Source organism: Ranitomeya imitator, chromosome 5 (assembly GCF_032444005.1).
Source record: "Ranitomeya imitator isolate aRanImi1 chromosome 5, aRanImi1.pri, whole genome shotgun sequence".
Classification (NCBI taxonomy): Eukaryota; Metazoa; Chordata; class Amphibia; order Anura; family Dendrobatidae; genus Ranitomeya; species Ranitomeya imitator.
The window spans coordinates 191,983,867-192,002,574 of NC_091286.1; the positions used below are offsets into that span (position 1 = coordinate 191,983,867).

At 43.9% G+C, this 18,708-nt stretch overlaps 1 protein-coding gene across 1 annotated transcript in view; it reads left to right on the top strand.

The window, feature by feature from the left end:
* Nucleotides 1-18,708, top strand: part of LOC138681691 (troponin I, slow skeletal muscle-like) — a 222,174-nt gene that overhangs the window by 123,700 nt on the left and 79,766 nt on the right. Inside the window, exons 3-4 of the mRNA XM_069769452.1 lie at nt 8,400-8,531; nt 8,880-8,969. Coding sequence (XP_069625553.1) covers nt 8,406-8,531; nt 8,880-8,969 — 216 coding nt within the window. The 5' untranslated portion in view covers nt 8,400-8,405. The remainder of the gene's footprint in view (nt 1-8,399; nt 8,532-8,879; nt 8,970-18,708) is intronic.

Below are 18,708 nucleotides of genomic sequence, written 5' to 3' on the forward strand. Positions count from 1 at the left end.
AATTCTTAACTTGCTGTCAATTTTTTCAATTCTGCCTCCCAAAGATCACAGTAAGACTCGACGCACACTTATGCTGCGCTTATACCAGGGATTCCATGTAAATCTCTGAAATACGTGATTCAGACAGAACCCCTGATTGAAGATTCTCTATAAGGAGGCAGACAGAGGTGCTGTGGATACCATAGGACTAGGGATGAGCGAGTATATTTCTTAGGATTCGGTACTCAGCGAGTAATGCGGTGCTCGCAGTACTCGGATCCTAGCAAGCAGGGCCGGACTGGGACTAAAATTCAGCCCTGGCATTTGAAGTTACACAGGCCCACTTGTCACATGGTGACTGTATAATATCTTTGTACACTTGTAGGCAGGGCTGGTTTTAGGCAAAGTGGGGCCCTAGGCAAAGTGTAAAGTGGGGCCCCAAATGCTAACATATTGCACATCACACAAAAGCATTTCGGTTGTATTTACAAGTGCTGAGTTCAGGCCGCTAAATAAGTTTGATCAACAATACTGAAGTTATTCAACACTTGTTTCCCGGCCTCTTTCCACCAGCTGAGGAATAATGATGGGACAGAACGGTCACTAATAGATCACTAACAGATCACCATACAGTATCATGTTATCAGCAGCACATCTACAGTTTACAGCGGCAATGTGCTGCTGAGAACAATGTTTTTGCTGGAACAAAAATCAATCTGAATGTGCAGCATTTTGCTTGTTTAGTAAAATACAACCCATAGTCCTCCATATATTATAATGTGCACCACAGTCCTCCATATAGTATAATACAATCCCTATAGTCCTCCATATATTAAAATACAGTGCTCAGTCCTCCATATAGCATAATACACTCCTCATAGTCCTCCGTATAGCATAATACACTACATAGTGCTCCATATAGTATAATGCACTGCCATAGTCATCCATGTAGTACAATTCACATCCCATAGTAAAATGCACCCCATAGTTCTTCATATAGTATAACGTATTCCCCATAATCCTCGATACAGTATAATGCAGCCCACATATAGTATAATGCAGCCACCACCCTACAGAATATAATGCAGCCCACCTCCCCATAATATATAATGTAGCCCCCATAGAATATAATGCAGCCCCCATAGTATAACACAGCCTTCTCCATAGAATAGAATATACTCCCACAATAGTATATAACAGCCACATAGTATATAACATGGCCTCCCCCATAGAATATAATATACCCCCATAGTATATATAGTATATAGCACAACCCGCATAGCAGATAACACAGCCCACGTAGCAGTATACAGCACAGCCCACGTAGCAGTATACAGCACAGCCCAAATAGTAGTATACAACACTGCCCACATAGTAGTATACAGCAGGGCCCACATAGCAGTATACAGCACAGCCCACATAGTAGTATACAGCACTGCCCACACAGTAGTATACAACACTGCCCACATAGTAGTATACAGCACAGCCCACATATTAGTATACAGCAGAGCCCACACAGTAGTATACAGCAGAGCCCACACAGTAGTATATATCACAGCCCACATAGTAGTATACAGCACAGCCCACATAGTAGTATACAGCATTGCCCACACAGTAGTATACAACACTGCCCACATAGTAGTATATAGCACAGCCCACATAGTAGTATACAGCAGAGCCCACACAGTAGAATACAGCAGAGCCCACACAGTAGTATACAGCAGAGCCCACACAGTAGTATATATCACAGCCCACATAGTAGTATACAGCACAGCCCACACAGTAGTATACAGCACTGCCCACACAGTAGTATACAGCAGAGCCCACATAGTAGTGTATAGCACAGCCCACATAGTAGTATACAGCAGAGCCCACATAGTAGTGTATAGCACGGCCCACATAGTAGTATACAGCAGAGCCCACATAGTAGTGTATAGCACAGCCCACATAGTAGTATACAGCAGAGCCCACATAGTAGTGTATAGCACAGCCCACATAGTAGTATACAGCATTGCCCACATAGTAGTGTATAGCACAGCCCACATAGTAGTATACAGCACAGCCCACACAGTAGTATACAGCAGAGCCCACACAGTAGTATATATCACAGCCCACATAGTAGTGTATAGCACAGCCCACATAGTAGTATACAGCAGAGCCCACATAGTAGTGTATAGCACAGCCCACATAGTAGTATACAGCAGAGCCCACATAGTAGTGTGTAGCACAGCCCACATAGTAGTATACAGCAGAGCCCACATAGTAGTGTATAGCACAGCCCACATAGTAGTATACAGCAGAGCCCACATAGTAGTATATAGCACAGCCCACATAGCAATATATAGCACTGCCCACATAGTAGTATACAGCAGACCCCACATAGTAGTATATAGCACTGCCCACATAGTAGTATACAGCACTGCCCACATAGTAGTATACAGCAGAACGCACACAGTAGTATACAGCAGAGCCCACACAGTAGTATATATCACAGCCCACATAGTAGTATACAGCAGAGCCTACACAGTAGTATACAGCAGAGCCCACACAGTAGTATATATCACAGCCCACATAGTAGTATACAGCACAGCCCACATAGTAGTATACAGCACTGCCACATAGTAGTATACAGCACAGCACACACAGTAGTATACAGCACAGCCCACACAGTAGTATACAGCACTGCCCACACAGTAGTATACAACAGAGCCCACATAGTAGTATACAGCACTGCCCACACAGTAGTATACAGCAGAGCCCACATAGTAGTGTATAGCACAGCTCACATAGTAGTATACAGCACAGCCCACATAGTAGTGTATAGCACAGCCCACATAGTAGTATACAGCACAGCCCACATAGTAGTATACAGCACTGCCCACACAGTAGTATACAACACTGCCCACATAGTAGTATATAGCACAGCCCACATAGTAGTATACAGCAGAGCCCACACAGTAGTATACAGCAGAGCCCACACAGTAGTATATATCACAGCCCACATAGTAGTATACAGCACAGCCCACACAGTAGTATACAGCACTGCCCACACAGTAGTATACAGCAGAGCCCACATAGTAGTGTATAGCACAGCCCACATAGTAGTATACAGCAGAGCCCACATAGTAGTGTATAGCACGGCCCACATAGTAGTATACAGCAGAGCCCACATAGTAGTGTATAGCACAGCCCACATAGTAGTATACAGCAGAGCCCACATAGTAGTGTATAGCACAGCCCACATAGTAGTATACAGCAGAGCCCACATAGTAGTGTATAGCACAGCCCACATAGTAGTATACAGCAGAGCCCACATAGTAGTATATAGCACAGCCCACATAGCAATATATAGCACTGCCCACACAGTAGTATACAGCAGAGCCCACACAGTAGTATATATCACAGCCCACATAGTAGTATACAGCAGAGCCTACACAGTAGTATACAGCAGAGCCCACACAGTAGTATATATCACAGCCCACATAGTAGTATACAGCACAGCCCACATAGTAGTATACAGCACTGCCACATAGTAGTATACAGCACAGCACACACAGAAGTATACAGCACAGCCCACACAGTAGTATACAGCACTGCCCACACAGTAGTATACAGCAGAGCCCACATAGTAGTATACAGCACTGCCCACACAGTAGTATACAGCAGAGCCCACATAGTAGTGTATAGCACAGCCCACATAGTAGTATACAGCACAGCCCACATAGTAGTATACAGCACTGCCCACACAGTAGTATACAGCAGAGCCCACATAGTAGTATACAGCACTGCCCACACAGTAGTATACAGCAGAGCCCACATAGTAGTGTATAGCACAGCCCACATAGTAGTATACAGCAGAGCCCACATAGTAGTATACAGCACTGCCCACACAGTAGTATACAGCAGAGCCCACATAGTAGTGTATAGCACAGCCCACATAGTAGTATACAGCACAGCCCATAGTAGTGTATAGCACAGCCCACATAGTAGTACATAGCAGAGCCAACATAGTAGTGTATAGCACAGCCCACATAGTAGTAAACAGCAGAGCCCACATAGTAGTGTATAGCACAGCCCACATAGTAGTATACAGCACTGCCCACACAGTAGTATACAGCAGAGCCCACATAGTAGTGTATAGCACAGCCCACATAGTAGTATACAGCACAGCCCACATAGTAGTGTATAGCACAGCCCACATAGTAGTATACAGCACAGCCCATAGTAGTGTATAGCACAGCCCACATAGTAGTACATAGCAGAGCCAACATAGTAGTGTATAGCACAGCCCACATAGTAGTAAACAGCAGAGCCCACATAGTAGTGTATAGCACAGCCCACATAGTAGTATACAGCACTGCCCACACAGTAGTATACAGCAGAGCCCACATAGTAGTGTATAGCACAGCCCACATAGTAGTATACAGCACAGCCCACATAGTAGTGTATAGCACAGCCCACATAGTAGTATACAGCACAGCCCATAGTAGTGTATAGCACAGCCCACATAGTAGTACATAGCAGAGCCAACATAGTAGTGTATAGCACAGCCCACATAGTAGTAAACAGCAGAGCCCACATAGTAGTGTATAGCACAGCCCACATAGTAGTATACAGCACAGCCCACATAGTCGTATACAGCAGAGCCCACATAGTAGTGTATAGCACAGCCCACATAGTAGTATACAGCAGAGCCCACATAGTAGTATACAGCAGAGCCCACATAGTAGTATATAGCACAGCCCATATAGTAGTATACAGCAGAGCCCACATCTCTCCTCCCCCTAGAATGGCCCCACAGTCCAGTAAAAAAAAAACACTCCTCACCTCCCCTCGTGCCTGTGGTGCTCCCTGCTCCTGTCTCGGCGGCTGCCGCTGCACTGCCTGGGACACAGTGAGTGCGTGCGCACCCGCAGTGTCAGAGTCAGAGTGGGGAATGATGGGAGAGGGAGCATCATGTGATGCTCTCTCCTCCATCATTGCATTCAATTGTATTGGCATCATAGACACCGGTATAGTTGAATGCGGCAGCGGCAGAGCTGGGGGGGAAGGGTGAGTTGGCGTGCAGCGGCCCACTACTGGCACCGGCCCTTCTGGCATTTGCCAGAACTGCCCAATGGCCAGTCTGGCCCTGCTAGCAAGTATTTCACTACTTGCCTCACAATATTCGCATCTCCCATCCAGCATTAGCCAATCACAGTAATGCCGCAGCCTTCTTGGTTGTGGGTGGTATTACAGTGATTGGCTGGCTGTGTAGTGTCATAGATGAGTCCTCATAGTAGGCTATGACTCATAGGCTCTATACAAGCCCTGCCGACACCATTTTCTGCACACTGCATCCGGAACACAGCTAGTGCTAGCGTAGGGAGAGTGTGAGCAGCTGCTAGGGAGAGTTGTGCTTTTGGAAATCGTCCAGAAATCTTCTAAAAAAACACAAAAGCTCTTGTGAGAGCTATTCTAGTAGTAGGTGACTGTAGTAGTACAGGGAGACAGGCAGGAGAGTTACAGTACACACATAGTCTTAATCTTAGCTCTTGCTGAAAGTACTGTATAAGGTCAGGGAGTGGTGACAGTTTTCCCAGTTATTTTTAGGGTCACATTTACCCCTGCAGGCCAATTATTTTGCTCTTGCATTTCTGTTTGCTCACCGAATAGCAACTTATGGTGCTGTTTGCACATCGAGTAGCACGCGCGTTACTGCACAACTGACACGCAGCCAGCACTGTTGTCTTCTGTGGTGACTTGCGAGCAAAATATTCAGCGCTAAACTCAGGCCAATTTTTTTGCCCTTACAGTGCTATTTGCACACCGAATAGCACGCACGATACTGCACACCTGATGCGCAGCCAGCACTGTTGTCTTCTGTCGTGACTGGTGAGCAAAATATACAGCTTTAAACTCAGGCCAATTTTTTCTACATTGCAGGCTGTCCTCCTGTTTGTAAAACAAAAAGCAGTACTAGGCTTCCACAAAGCACGAACTGCTCCTTGTTCCCCAATATCTGCATCTGAACATCTGCAACTATGTCACAAAAAACCCAAATTCCCAAATAGTCTGTTGTGAAGGGACAGGGATGTGGACATGGGCGTGGGGTTGTCAGTGGTGCCCGAAAAGGAACTGAGTCTGGGAGACAGAAGAATGTTGATGCATCTATGTTTCTGGCGAAAATTCCAGCCAGAAGCCCGAAGAGCAAGTGCAGATACTGTCTTGGATGGCAGATAAGGCCTCAATAAAATTTTATAGTAGCACCCAATCCTCCGCTACTACACAGTCTACTGTCAATACACAGAATGCTGGGTCATCCAATCCTCAACCTGTTCCTACTTCCTCCCCCCCTCAGCAGTCACAGGAAACAGTTGACCCCATGCTTGGCCACTCCAATGATCTGTTTGGTACATATGATCCTTTGGTTGCCTCTGGCCTCTCAATGCGCAACATTGAAGAGGAATGCGAGGAGGTATCGTCTGTTCATGGCCAAATATTTGAAAACCCATGGAAAGAAGAAGGCCACTTTCAGCCACGTGATATACTGGCTCAAGAGGTGGAGGCTGATGATGATGAGACACAGTTGCCATCTGGCCAGTCGACAAAATCAACACGGAAGGAGGATGATATGGATGATGAGTTGGTCGATGATGAGTAAAATATTTACCCACAGTCTGGCCATCGAATGTGGCCGACACAGGCAGAGCTACAAGCCCAGGGAGGAAAGACTGTGCCAACACTGTGACCAGGAGGCCATAGAGGACGAAACTCACTTCCTGCTACACTGCTCCAAATACTCAGCAGTGAGGGACACTCACTTCAGGAGACTCTCACATCTCTTCCCAGACTTCATCACCATGAAGGAGGAAGAGAAAACATATATCCTGCTGGGGGAAGAAGAGAGAGCAGTGGAGATAGCAGCGCGGTATGTGAGCGAATGTCATAGACTGCGAGAAAGAGAACTATGATGCCATGGACTATAGCCCCCACAATGGATCTGCCCCATCCACCTCCCCTATGCCATGGACTATAGCCCCCACCCTGGATCTGCCCCATCCACCTCCCCTATGCCATGGACTATAGCCCCCACAATGGATCTGCCCCATCCACCTCCCCTATGCCATGGACTATAGCCCCCACAATGGATCTGCCCCATCCACCTCCCCTATGCCATGGACTATAGCCCCCACAATGGATCTGCCCCCATCCACCGTCCCTACAGCTCCTACCCAACATCCCCACAGTCCCTATCCCTATTGCCTTTATACACTTGCTTTGGCAAAACTGATGTGTATCTGGTCCTGCCAATAAAGCTTCTTTGAATCTTGAATCTTGAGTCCACTGATCCGAAACAGCTGTGGTGTCAAAACGATCATTAGCACACCTAGATGAATTAACTGAGATGGATTCAATGTGCTCAACACAAAACTAGATAATTTCCCTGAGGGGTCTAGTTTCCAAAATGGTGTCACTTGTGGGGGGTTTCCACTGTTTAAGCACATCAGGGACTCTCCAAACATGACATGGTGTCCTCTAATTGTTTCAGCAAATTTTACATTCAAACAGTCAAATGGCACTTCTTCCTTCAAGCCCTGCCGTGTGACCAAACAGTAGATTTCCCCCACATATGGGGTAAAAGCATGCTCAGGAGAAATTGAAGAACAAACTGTATGGTCAATTTTCTCCTATTACCCTAGTGAAAGTTAAAAAAAATTGGGTCTAAATTAAAATGTTTGTGAAAAAAAGTTAAATTTTCCTTCCACATTCCATTAATTTTTGTGAAGCACTCCATGGGTTAATAAACTTCTTGAATGTGGTTTTGAGCACCTTGAGGGGTGCAGTTTTTAGAATGGTGTAACTTTTGGGTATTTTCTGTCATATAGATCCCTCAAAATCACTTCAAATGTTTTGTGGTCCATAAAAAATGGTTTTGCAAATTTTGTTGCAAAAATGAGAAATCTGTGGTCAACTTTTAACCTTTAAAACTTCCTAACAAAAAAATTTATGTTTGAAAAATTGTGCTGATGTAAAGTAGACACACTCTGATTTAAGGACACAAAAATTAAGAGTTTGAAAATTGCAAAACTTTTTAAATTTTTGCCAAATTTCCAATTTTTCACAAATAAACGCAAGTCAAAGAAATGTTACCACTATTATGAAGTACAATATGTCACGAAAAACAACCTCAGATTCATTGGGATCCATTGAAGGGTTCCAGAGTTATGACCTCATAAAGTGACAGTGGTCAGAATTGAAAAAATTGGCCTGGTCAGGAAGGTGAATCCAGGCTTTGGGGTGAAGGGTTAATTGCTTAGGAAACCAACAGCAGTGTATGTATACTATGTTTGATTGGGTGATCTTTTCTTTGTGTGTAGATGTCTGACTAACCTAAATCTTTTAATGAGTGCAATATCTTTTGTATTTTTCTTTTATAGAGTTTAATGTTGGCTAAGGCAAAGGAAGCATGGGATCAAGAACTAATCAGTAGACAAGAAGAAAAGCAAAGATATCTGAACGACAGAGTGCAACAGGGCAACACACATGGTTTGAGACTAGCAGAATTACAGGTTCTTCTTAAATAATATCTTATTATGCTCATAAAACAGTTTTCCCCTGACATAAAAGGAATACATATTGCTAACAATTGTCAGTATTTTATGATCCGTCTGGCTTCACAACTGATTAGTGCTGTGACCCGTTTAAAGCTGTCTTATTTTTCACTCTAATGAGGGGAAAACTTTATCACAGGACACTGACCTATATTAGTAGGACAGCACCTTCAAATTAAAATTTGGATTGGAGGTCATAGCAATCAGACCCAAATCAAGTGTCAGCAAATTTTTGCCATATGGCTGATTTGTATGGGTTTTCCATAATTGTTATAGACCACTATTAAATAAGATTTCATGTTATAGGAATTTTGCAAAGAACTCCATCTGAAAGTTGGAATTGTTGATGAGGAAAGATATGACATTGAAGCAAGAGTTCTTCATAATACAAGAGAGGTAATCTAAGTTTGTAAAAATGAAAACAAAAGATAACGAAAAACATTCTGACTGAGTCTTCATCAAAGCATGTAAATATATATAATTCATATTTGATGCCAAATAAGTGTATACATTTCCTATACTGCTAAAGCTGCTGTATTATACAGTCTAATGTAATGAATGGAAATCTGAGCGATTTGTGGGATATGCTTTCAGCAATGCTTCTATTTCCCTGTAATATCTTTCGGTTACATGCCGCACAAATATTCCCTGCTAAAAGGGGCTCCTGACAAGGATGGGCCTCCTAAAACAGCAAACTATTTGGCCACCACAGGGCCTGTGAGGCCTTGTGCACACGTTGTGCATTTTGATCGGCAGCGTTTTTGTACACGCGGAAATTGCATCAAATCCGCAGTGTAGTGCACAAGCAATGTTAGTCAATGGGAAATTCACAATTGGTGTGCACATGCTGCGGAAAAAAATTTGCGGATTTGCAGTGCCTTATTTTCTGCAGCATGTCAATTCTTTTTGCGGATCTGCAGCATTTCTGCACCCATTGACTTCCATTGGTGAGTCAGGCAAATCCGCAGCAAAACTGCAGGTTTGAAAAAGATCTGCAGATTTGTAGCGGTGTTGCCTGCGAGATCGGGAGGAGGAAGAGTGTGTGGGTGGAGTGTGGGCAGAGACTGTGTGTGTGCAGAGAAGATGTGCGTGTCTGTGTGCGGGTGTTTTTGTTTCTGTGTGAGTCTGCAGGGGTCTGCGGGGGTATGCGGGGCTGTGTGTGTGCGGGGCTTTGTGTGTGTGTGTGTGTGTGGCTGTATGTAGGGAGGCATTGTCCCATGGGACAACTAGTCCCATCCGGCTATGCCTGCTACAGTGACAGCTAGCCGGATGATGGGACAGTACTAGTCCCATCATCCAGCTACTGTGTAAAAAAAAAACCAAACCCACACATACACACATATACACATACAGTACATACAGTACATACATCATACATTATATAATCACCATACACCTTGTCCCCAAAGGCCTCAATCGCCTGTAAAAAAATACAAATAATAAACCAACAGGATGCTCCCTGATCCGATGTAATCCATTTAATAACGAGTGTCCCACGACGATCTCCCGTGGACAACTGTTACATCGGCAGATGCAACCTCTCTCTAGGGGCTCCAGAGATACAGTGACTAGAGGTAATCTTCCACTCTGCATCCCTCCGCCATGGTGAGTGCAGAGTTCATACTGTCACTTGCGGCACCGCTGCATGGGAAAATTCTCACACAGCAGTGCCGTTAAGTGAGAGCCCATTGAACTCTCAGTGATAACACTCCAGGAGCCATTGTCTCCTGTCAGTGTGTCACTGGAGGCCTATAGATCAGTCACATCTCCTGATAGGGAAGATCATCGTGGGACAGTCGGTATTAAATGGACGGAGTTGGACCAGGGAGTATTTGTGTTGGTTTATTATTTTTTCTTTTTTTTGCATGAGATCGAGGGCATCGCATGGATTGGTAGAACAATAAAGGTGGCAAAACTGTGTTGTGTTTTATTTCATTAAAATACTTTATTCTGGCGTTGTCTTTATTTAACCCTTTCACAACTAAAGGATTAGTAATGGATAGGTATCTTATTGACGCCTCTCCATTACTAAGCTGGCTTGATGTCACCTTACAATTCAAAGGTGACATCAACCCCCAACTATTATCCCATATGCCACCGCTACAGGGCAGTGGGAAGAGAGAGGCTAAGTGCCAGAATTAGTGCATCTTAGAGATGCGCCATTTCTGGGGTGGCTGTGAGCTGGTGTTTGTAGCTGGGGGAGCAATATCTATGGCCACCTCTTTGGCAATGAATATCAGCCCACAGCTGTCTGCATAGCCTTTTCTGGCTATTAATTATAGGAGGACACCACATCATTTTTTTTTTGGAGGGGGTCCCCCTATTTTAATAGCCAGTAAAGGTTAACTATACAGCTGCGGGCTAAGATTCATTGCCTGGGAAGATCGATGGGTATTAACCCCCTTCCTAGGCTATAAACTTTGGCCCCTACTCACTGGTTTTCCCTCACTGGTGCAGAAAATTGTGCGGGAGCCCACGCCATTTTTTTTATAAGTTTTTTTTAAATTACACAGATATTGCGTTTAAGGCCAGGGTCGCACTTGCGAGAAACTCGCACGAGTCTCGCACCTCAATACCCGCACTGATGCTAGCACTTGGGACCGGAGGGTGTGGCTACATGTATTTCTGCGCAGCTGAACGCTCCGTTCCCAAGTGCCGGCGGCCGTGCCTGACATTGAGGTGTGAGACTCGAGCGACTTTCTCGCAATTGTGACCCCGACCTAACGTAGATTTTGTGTTTGTGTGTCTTTATATAGCTCTTTATGTACCATTTTATTATGTTTCTTACAAATCAACAGGCTTGGTATTATCTATTTATCTATCTATCTATCCACTTTTCTATAGATAGATATATCTATAGATAGATGGATAGATATATCTATAGATTGATAGGTAATAGATAGATGTATCTATGGATAAATAGATAGAAAGATATACCTATATGTTGATGGATATATCTAGATAGATAGATAGATAGATAGATAGATAGATAGATAGATAGATAGATAGATACAGTAGATATAGTGGGGGGAAAAGTATTTAGTCAGCTACCAATTGTGCAAGTTCTTCTACTTAAAAAGATGAGAGAGGCCTGTAATTGACATCTTAGGTAGACTACAACTATGAGAGTCAAATGAGAAAACAAATCCAGAAAATTACCTTGTCTGATATGGCAATATTTTTTTTTGCAAAACATGGTGGAAAATAAGTATTTGGTCACCTAAAAACATGCAAGTTTTCTGGCTCTCACAGACCTGTAACTTCTTCTTTAAGATGCTCCTCTGTCCTCGACTCATTAGTCATTACGTGTAGTAATGGCACCTGTTTGAACTTGTTATCAATATAAAAGACACCTGTCCAAAGCCACAAACAGTCACACTCCAAGCTCCACTATGGTGAAGACCAAAGACTTGTCGAAGGACACCAGAAAAATTTATAGCCCTGCACCAGGCTGGGAAGACTGAATTTGCAATAGGCAAGCAGCTTGGTGTGATGAAACCAACTGTGGTAGCAATGATAAGAAAAAAGAAGAAATACAAGACCACTGATAGTCTCCCTTGATCCGGGGCTCCACACAAGATATCACCCCATGGGGTCAAAATGATCACAAGGACACTGAGCAAAAATCCCAAAACCACGCAGGGGGACCTAGTGAATGACCTGCATAGAGCTGGGACCACCGTAACAAAGGCTACCCATCAGTAACACACTACACCGCCAGGGACTCAGATCCTGCAGTGCCAGATGTGACCCCCTGCTTAAGCCAGTAAATGTCCGGGCCTGTCTGAAGTTTGCTAGAGAGTATTTGGATTATCCAGAAGAGTATTAGGAGAATCTCATATGGTCTGATGAAACCAAAGTATAACTGTTTGGTAGGAACAAAACTCATCGTATTTGGAGGAGACAGAATGCTGAGTTGCATCCAAAGAACACCATACTTACTGTGAAACATGGGGGTGGCAACATCATGCTTTGGGGCAGTTTCTCTGCAAAGGGACCAGGAGACTGATCCGTGTAGATGAAAGAATGTATGGGGCCATGAATTGTGAGATTTTGAGTGCAAATCTCCTTCCATCAGCAAGGGCATTGAAGATGAAACGTGGATGGGTCTTTCAGCATGATAATGATCCTAAGCATACTGCCAGGGCAATGAAGTAGTGGCTTTGTAAAAAGCATATGAAGGTCTTGGAGTGGCCTAGCCAGTCTCCAGGTCTCAACGCGACTGAAAACCTTTGGAGGGAGTTGAAAGTCCGTGTTGTCCAGCGACAAGCACAAAAACTTCACTACTCTAGAGGAGATCTGCATGGAGGAATGGACCAACATACCACCAACAGTGTGTGCCAACGTTGTGAAAACTCACAGAAAACGTTTGACCACTGCCATTGCCAAGAAAGGATATATAACAAAATATTGAGATGAACATTTGTTAATGATCAAATACTTATTTTCCACCATAATTTCCAAATAAATCTTGCCAAATCAGACAAGGTGATTTTCTGGATTTGTTTTCTTATTTTGACTCTCATAGTTGTGGTCTACCTATGATGTCAATTACAGGTCTTTCTCATCTTTTTAAGTGGGAGAACTTGCACAATTGGTCTCTAACTAAATACTTTTTTCCCCACTGTGTATGCAAGGCTATATGTAATACCATTATATGTGCAACGAAACCAAGAAAAAGAAAAGATCATGTCCATAAAAATGGGAGCACCTCAGACAAATATCAAAAATACATAGTTTTTTATTGATCAGCATAACTGTATACCACACACAAAAAAACAAGATTAAAAACATTTAAAAATACAACACCAAAAAACACAGCAGTCATATCCTAGTATAGGGAAAATGACAACCCACAACCCTATCCCCTCCCAAGCAAACAGAGATGTATAAGCATAAACAAATGTAGTAATCCCAAACAAGATCACATATTCACATACACCATATGAAAAAATATGTATATTGTAGAACTCTCAACCTCAATTGGAACGATGCAAAATATACACACGCAAAGGACTACTAATATCACAGTACCATATAGCCCTAGGGAAACAGTAATAATGTGCTAACCGGTACGTAGCAACCAGGTCTGGGCAGCTGTGGTAAGAAGAAACTCATTCCACATGGGTAGTAAGCATGCCGGACATGGTAGTCACACATATGTCAAAGTATAACAAAATAAAATACCCATGCCTGAAAAAAGTCCATATGCGTGTGAACGACCAGATCATATGCAGGTTAAAGAGGGAGAGATATGGGAGAGAGGGAGAAAGGGCTGTGGGGTGCAACCCACGCGTATCGCCGCAGCTGTGGCGGCTTCCTCAGGGAAAAGAATAGCATACTGTGTGGAACGTAGGACACGAATATAAGCTAAATCATAATGACATAAATGGTGTTCACCTGTTTAAAAGTGTCAACGGCGAGAGGCACACATGGAGCGAGGAGGCCGCGGCCATCTTGTAAGTCCAGAACTATGGCGTCTGACTAATAAAGTTGTGTGAGGACACGACGCCGGCGCTTGCGCACTGTGCGCGATAAACCTGTACACTCACGCGCCTATAGTAATTCCCCAGCGACCCGATTCCTATGTAAACAATATGAATGGGGAACGCTGCAAAAAGAACGCCCACCCATTAAAGAGACAATCCCAAACAGACGCCGCACCTACCACAGTACACCCGCAGTAGAAACAAAATGCTGGGCATCCACGAACTTAGAAATTGCAGTATAAATCTAAATATGTATAAGAGGGTGCAAGGAAACAAATGAACATAGCACATACACGCCACTGCCACAAACCACCACACTCATATCTAAATTCACATGCATCCTTCAACACATACTCATGGGACAAGGAAGTGTACGAACCCCACAGATATCACACAGACTGAATAATATGGAAATCGGCGATGGTAACATGGACCCACAAAAATCTGTACAAAACCATCTATGCAAAGGGTACAGGGTGCAACACGACCACACATAGATACAGAAGGATTTGGCAAATAATTGCCTAAGTACGAGAAAAAAACAAAAAAAAAAAACAAACTTGCCACATAATGATACATTGATGGAAAACGCATGGAAAGCGCACAAAAGGCCAAAAGCGTACGTATGTCCGCATAACTACGCAACCTGAAAATAATGCTTTTTAATCCAAAGACCAGCAAGAGGGGAAGTGACAAATCGAAAAAAATATATATATATATATATGAATAAATTGAAACCCCCAAAAAAGGGGGAAATATGCAATAAATATGCAATATTTTTTTTTTATGTTTATGATATCCCAAAGTCGCATAAACCAGCAACCCTAGGGGAACCGTATCCAACTTGTAGAATATACAATATCTGTATTCCTATGGTGTCTCAGAGTCATATAAATCAGCAACCCTGGAAAGAACTTATCAATAATAAACCGTTAATAGGCACAATGCCTAAAGGACCCAGAACAGGCCCAAAGAATAAGGGCACATGTGAAAATGAAAGGGTCAAAAATTGAAAACACCACATGCCATATGGTACTGTGATATGAACCGAAACATGATAGACAAAAGACAAACCATGCTTAATGTACGACAGGCAATGCAATGTGTCACAACGTGCCAAAAACCAAACACCCAATACCCCTATAACGGATGCCACCCCAGATTCGAGTATCAGGCATAAAAACCATTGAACAAAAGTTCTTCATTGAGTCCATTTGGAGATGTAGTCTTCAAGTCATAGATCCAACGTGCTTCACGTCGTAGGAGTTCCTTAGTTAAGTCTCCTCCACGGATGTTATCCAAAACTTGGTCCACAACCATAATCCGCATGCCTTGATGCCTGCTATTATGGAACGGAACTCCATATAATGGGATGCAACAGAGGAAATGGTCTTGGCTTTTTCAATGTCCGATTTAGCATTTGTAATGTTTGACATGTGTTGTTGGACTCTCCGTCTCACTTCTTGTGTGGTCTGTCCAATATACAGCTTCGGACATGAACAGATCAGAACGTAGACCAAATTCCTCGATCTGCAATTGGCATAGCCCCTCGCTTTTAATTCTCCTGGAAAGATCGTTAGAGTTAGAGATTTGGTAGCAACCATATACGGACAAACATTGCAGTTTCCACATGGGTAAGTCCCCTCTATCCTGCTTCCTGAACCAAATCTCACTGTAGGTCTTTTGAAATGGCTGGTAGTGAGGACATCTTTGAAATTTCTAGCCCTCCTAGCAATGACCCTCGGTTTATTTGACAGGAAGGCCTCAATTTCTTCTCATTCAACAATATTTCCCAATGCTTGCCCAAAATATTGTAGACATCCTGCCACTGATTATTATATGCCGTAATTACATTAATAGTTGGCATATCTTTAGGGGCTTTTTTCTCCAATAGGCTCAATCTATCGCTTCCTCGTGAGTGCTCAAAGGCACGTGCTATAGTCTTACGCGTGTACCCTCTTTTAGACAGACGAGTGCTGAGATCAGACGCCCCCTCCCGAAAATCCAGTTCTGAGCTACAATTCCACCTAACTCTCAGAAATTGGCCCTTCGGGAGATTATTACGTACATGCTGAGGGTGAAAGCTTGAATAATGAAGGATGTTGTTTGTCGCTGTGGTCTTTCGAAAAATCTTAGTTCGGATCTATGCCAACCTTTTCATGGGTTGGTGGGAGGAAACACAGGTGCGCCCTATGCAGGATTACAAAACCAATGTGCTTCGTTGGTTTCGATACATCGACGACCTGCTGTTTTTTTGGACGGGTTCCGAAATTGATTGCAGGAACTTTATCGCCACTTTGAACAGTAATCAGCTGAATATTTCTTTAACAGCTTCCTTGTCAATGACATCAGTTGATTTCTTGGACCTGAAGGTGATGAAGGTTGGGAATCAGATCCGAACTAAGATTTTTCGAAAGACCACAGCGACAAACAACGTCCTTCATTATTCAAGCTTTCACCCTCAGCATGTACGTAATAATCTCCCGAAGGGCCAATTTCTGAGAGTTAGGCGGAATTGTAGCTCAGAACTGGATTTTCGGGAGGGGGCGTCTGATCTCAGCACTTGTCTGTCTAAAAGAGGGTACCCGCGTAAGACTATAGCACTTGCTTTGAGCACTCACGAGGAAGCGATAGATTGAGCCTATTGGAGAAAAAAGCCCCTAAAGATATGCCAACTATTAATGTAATTACGGCATATAATAATCAGTGGCAGGATGTCTACAATATTTTGGGCAAGCATTGGGAAATATTGTTGAATGAGAAGAAATTGAGGCGTTTCCTGTCAAATAAACCGAGGGTCATTGCTAGGAGGGCTAGAAATTTCAAAGATGTCCTCACTACCAGCTAGGGTTGAGCGAAACGGGTCGAAATTGTTCAAAAGTCGCCGACTTTTGGCAAGGTCGGGTTTCATGAAACCCGACCCGACCCCAGTGGGGGTCGGCCATGAAGTCGGCGATCTTTTGAATCTGGAATCGGAATTCCGATCCCGATTCCCGATATGTTTAAGATATCGGGAATTGGTATCGGAATTCAGATTAAAGTGTAAAATATAGAATTAAAATAAAAAATATTGCAATACTTACCCTCTGACGCGCCCTGGTACTAACTGGCAGCCTTCTTCCTTCGAATCCGCGCTTCTAGGACCTTGCCGTGACGTCGCGGTGATGTCGCGGCTTGTGATTGGCCGCGCGGCCGCCCATGTGACCGCTCGCGCGGCCAATCACAAGCCGCGACGTCACCCGCGACGTCACCGAAGGTCCTGGAAGGGCTGATTCTTAGGAAGGAAGGCTGTCGGAAGGAAGCAGGGCGCTTCCGAGGGTGAGTATATACCTAATAGGAATATACTCACCCTCGGAAGCGCCCTGCTTCCTTCCGACAGCCTTCCTTCCTAAGAATCAGCCCTTCCAGGACCTTCGGTGACGTCGCGGCTTGTGATTGGCCGCGCGAGCGGTCACATGGGCGGCCGTGCGGCCAATCACAAGCCGCGACGTCACCCGCGACGTCACCGAAGGTCCTGGAAGGCTGATTCTAAGGAAGGAAGGTTCCCGGTTAGTACCAGGGCGCGTCAGAGGGTAAGTATAAGGATATTTTTTATTTTAATTCTATATTTTACACTTAAATATGGATCCCAGGGCCTGAAGGAGAGTTTCCGCTCCTTCAGACCCTGGGAACCATGGAAACCCAATGCACTGCATTGGGTTTCGAGTTTCGGCCGACCCCGACCCCGACTTTTTTATAGGATCGGCCGATTTCACTCGACCCGACTTTTCCAAAAGTCGGGTTTCGTGAAACCCGACCCGATCCTATAAAAGTGAAGGTCGCTCAACCCTACTACCAGCCATTTCAAAAGACCTACAGTGAGATTAGGTTCAGGAAGCAGGATAGAGGGGACTTACCCATGTGGAAACTGCAATGTTTGTCCGTATATGGTTGCTACCAAATCTCTAACTCTAACGATCTTTCCAGGAGAATTAAAAGCGAGGGGCTATGCCAATTGCAGATCGAGGAATTTGGTCTACGTTCTGATCTGTTCATGTCCGAAGCTGTATATTGGACAGACCACACAAGAAGTGAGACGGAGAGTCCAACAACACATGTCAAACATTACAAATGCTAAATCGGACATTGAAAAAGCCAAGACCATTTCCTCTGTTGCATCCCATTATATGGAGTTCCTTAATAGCAGGCATCAAGGCATGCGGATTATGGTTGTGGACCAAGTTTTGGATAACATCCGTGGAGGAGACTTAACTAAGGAACTCCTACGACGTGAAGCACGTTGGATCTATGACTTGAAGACTACATCTCCAAATGGACTCAATGAAGAACTTTTGTTCAATGGTTTTTATGCCTGATACTCGAATCTGGGGTGGCATCCGTTATAGGGGTATTGGGTGTTTGGTTTTTGGCACGTTGTGACACATTGCATTGCCTGTCGTACATTAAGCATGGTTTGTCTTTTGTCTATCTTGTTTCGGTTCATATCACAGTACCATATGGCATGTGGTGTTTTCAATTTTTGACCCTTTCATTTTCACATGTGCTCTTATTCTTTGGGCCTGTTCTGGGTCCTTTAGGCATTGTGCCTATTAACGGTTTATTATTGATAAGTTCTTTCCAGGGTTGCTGATTTATATGACTCTGAG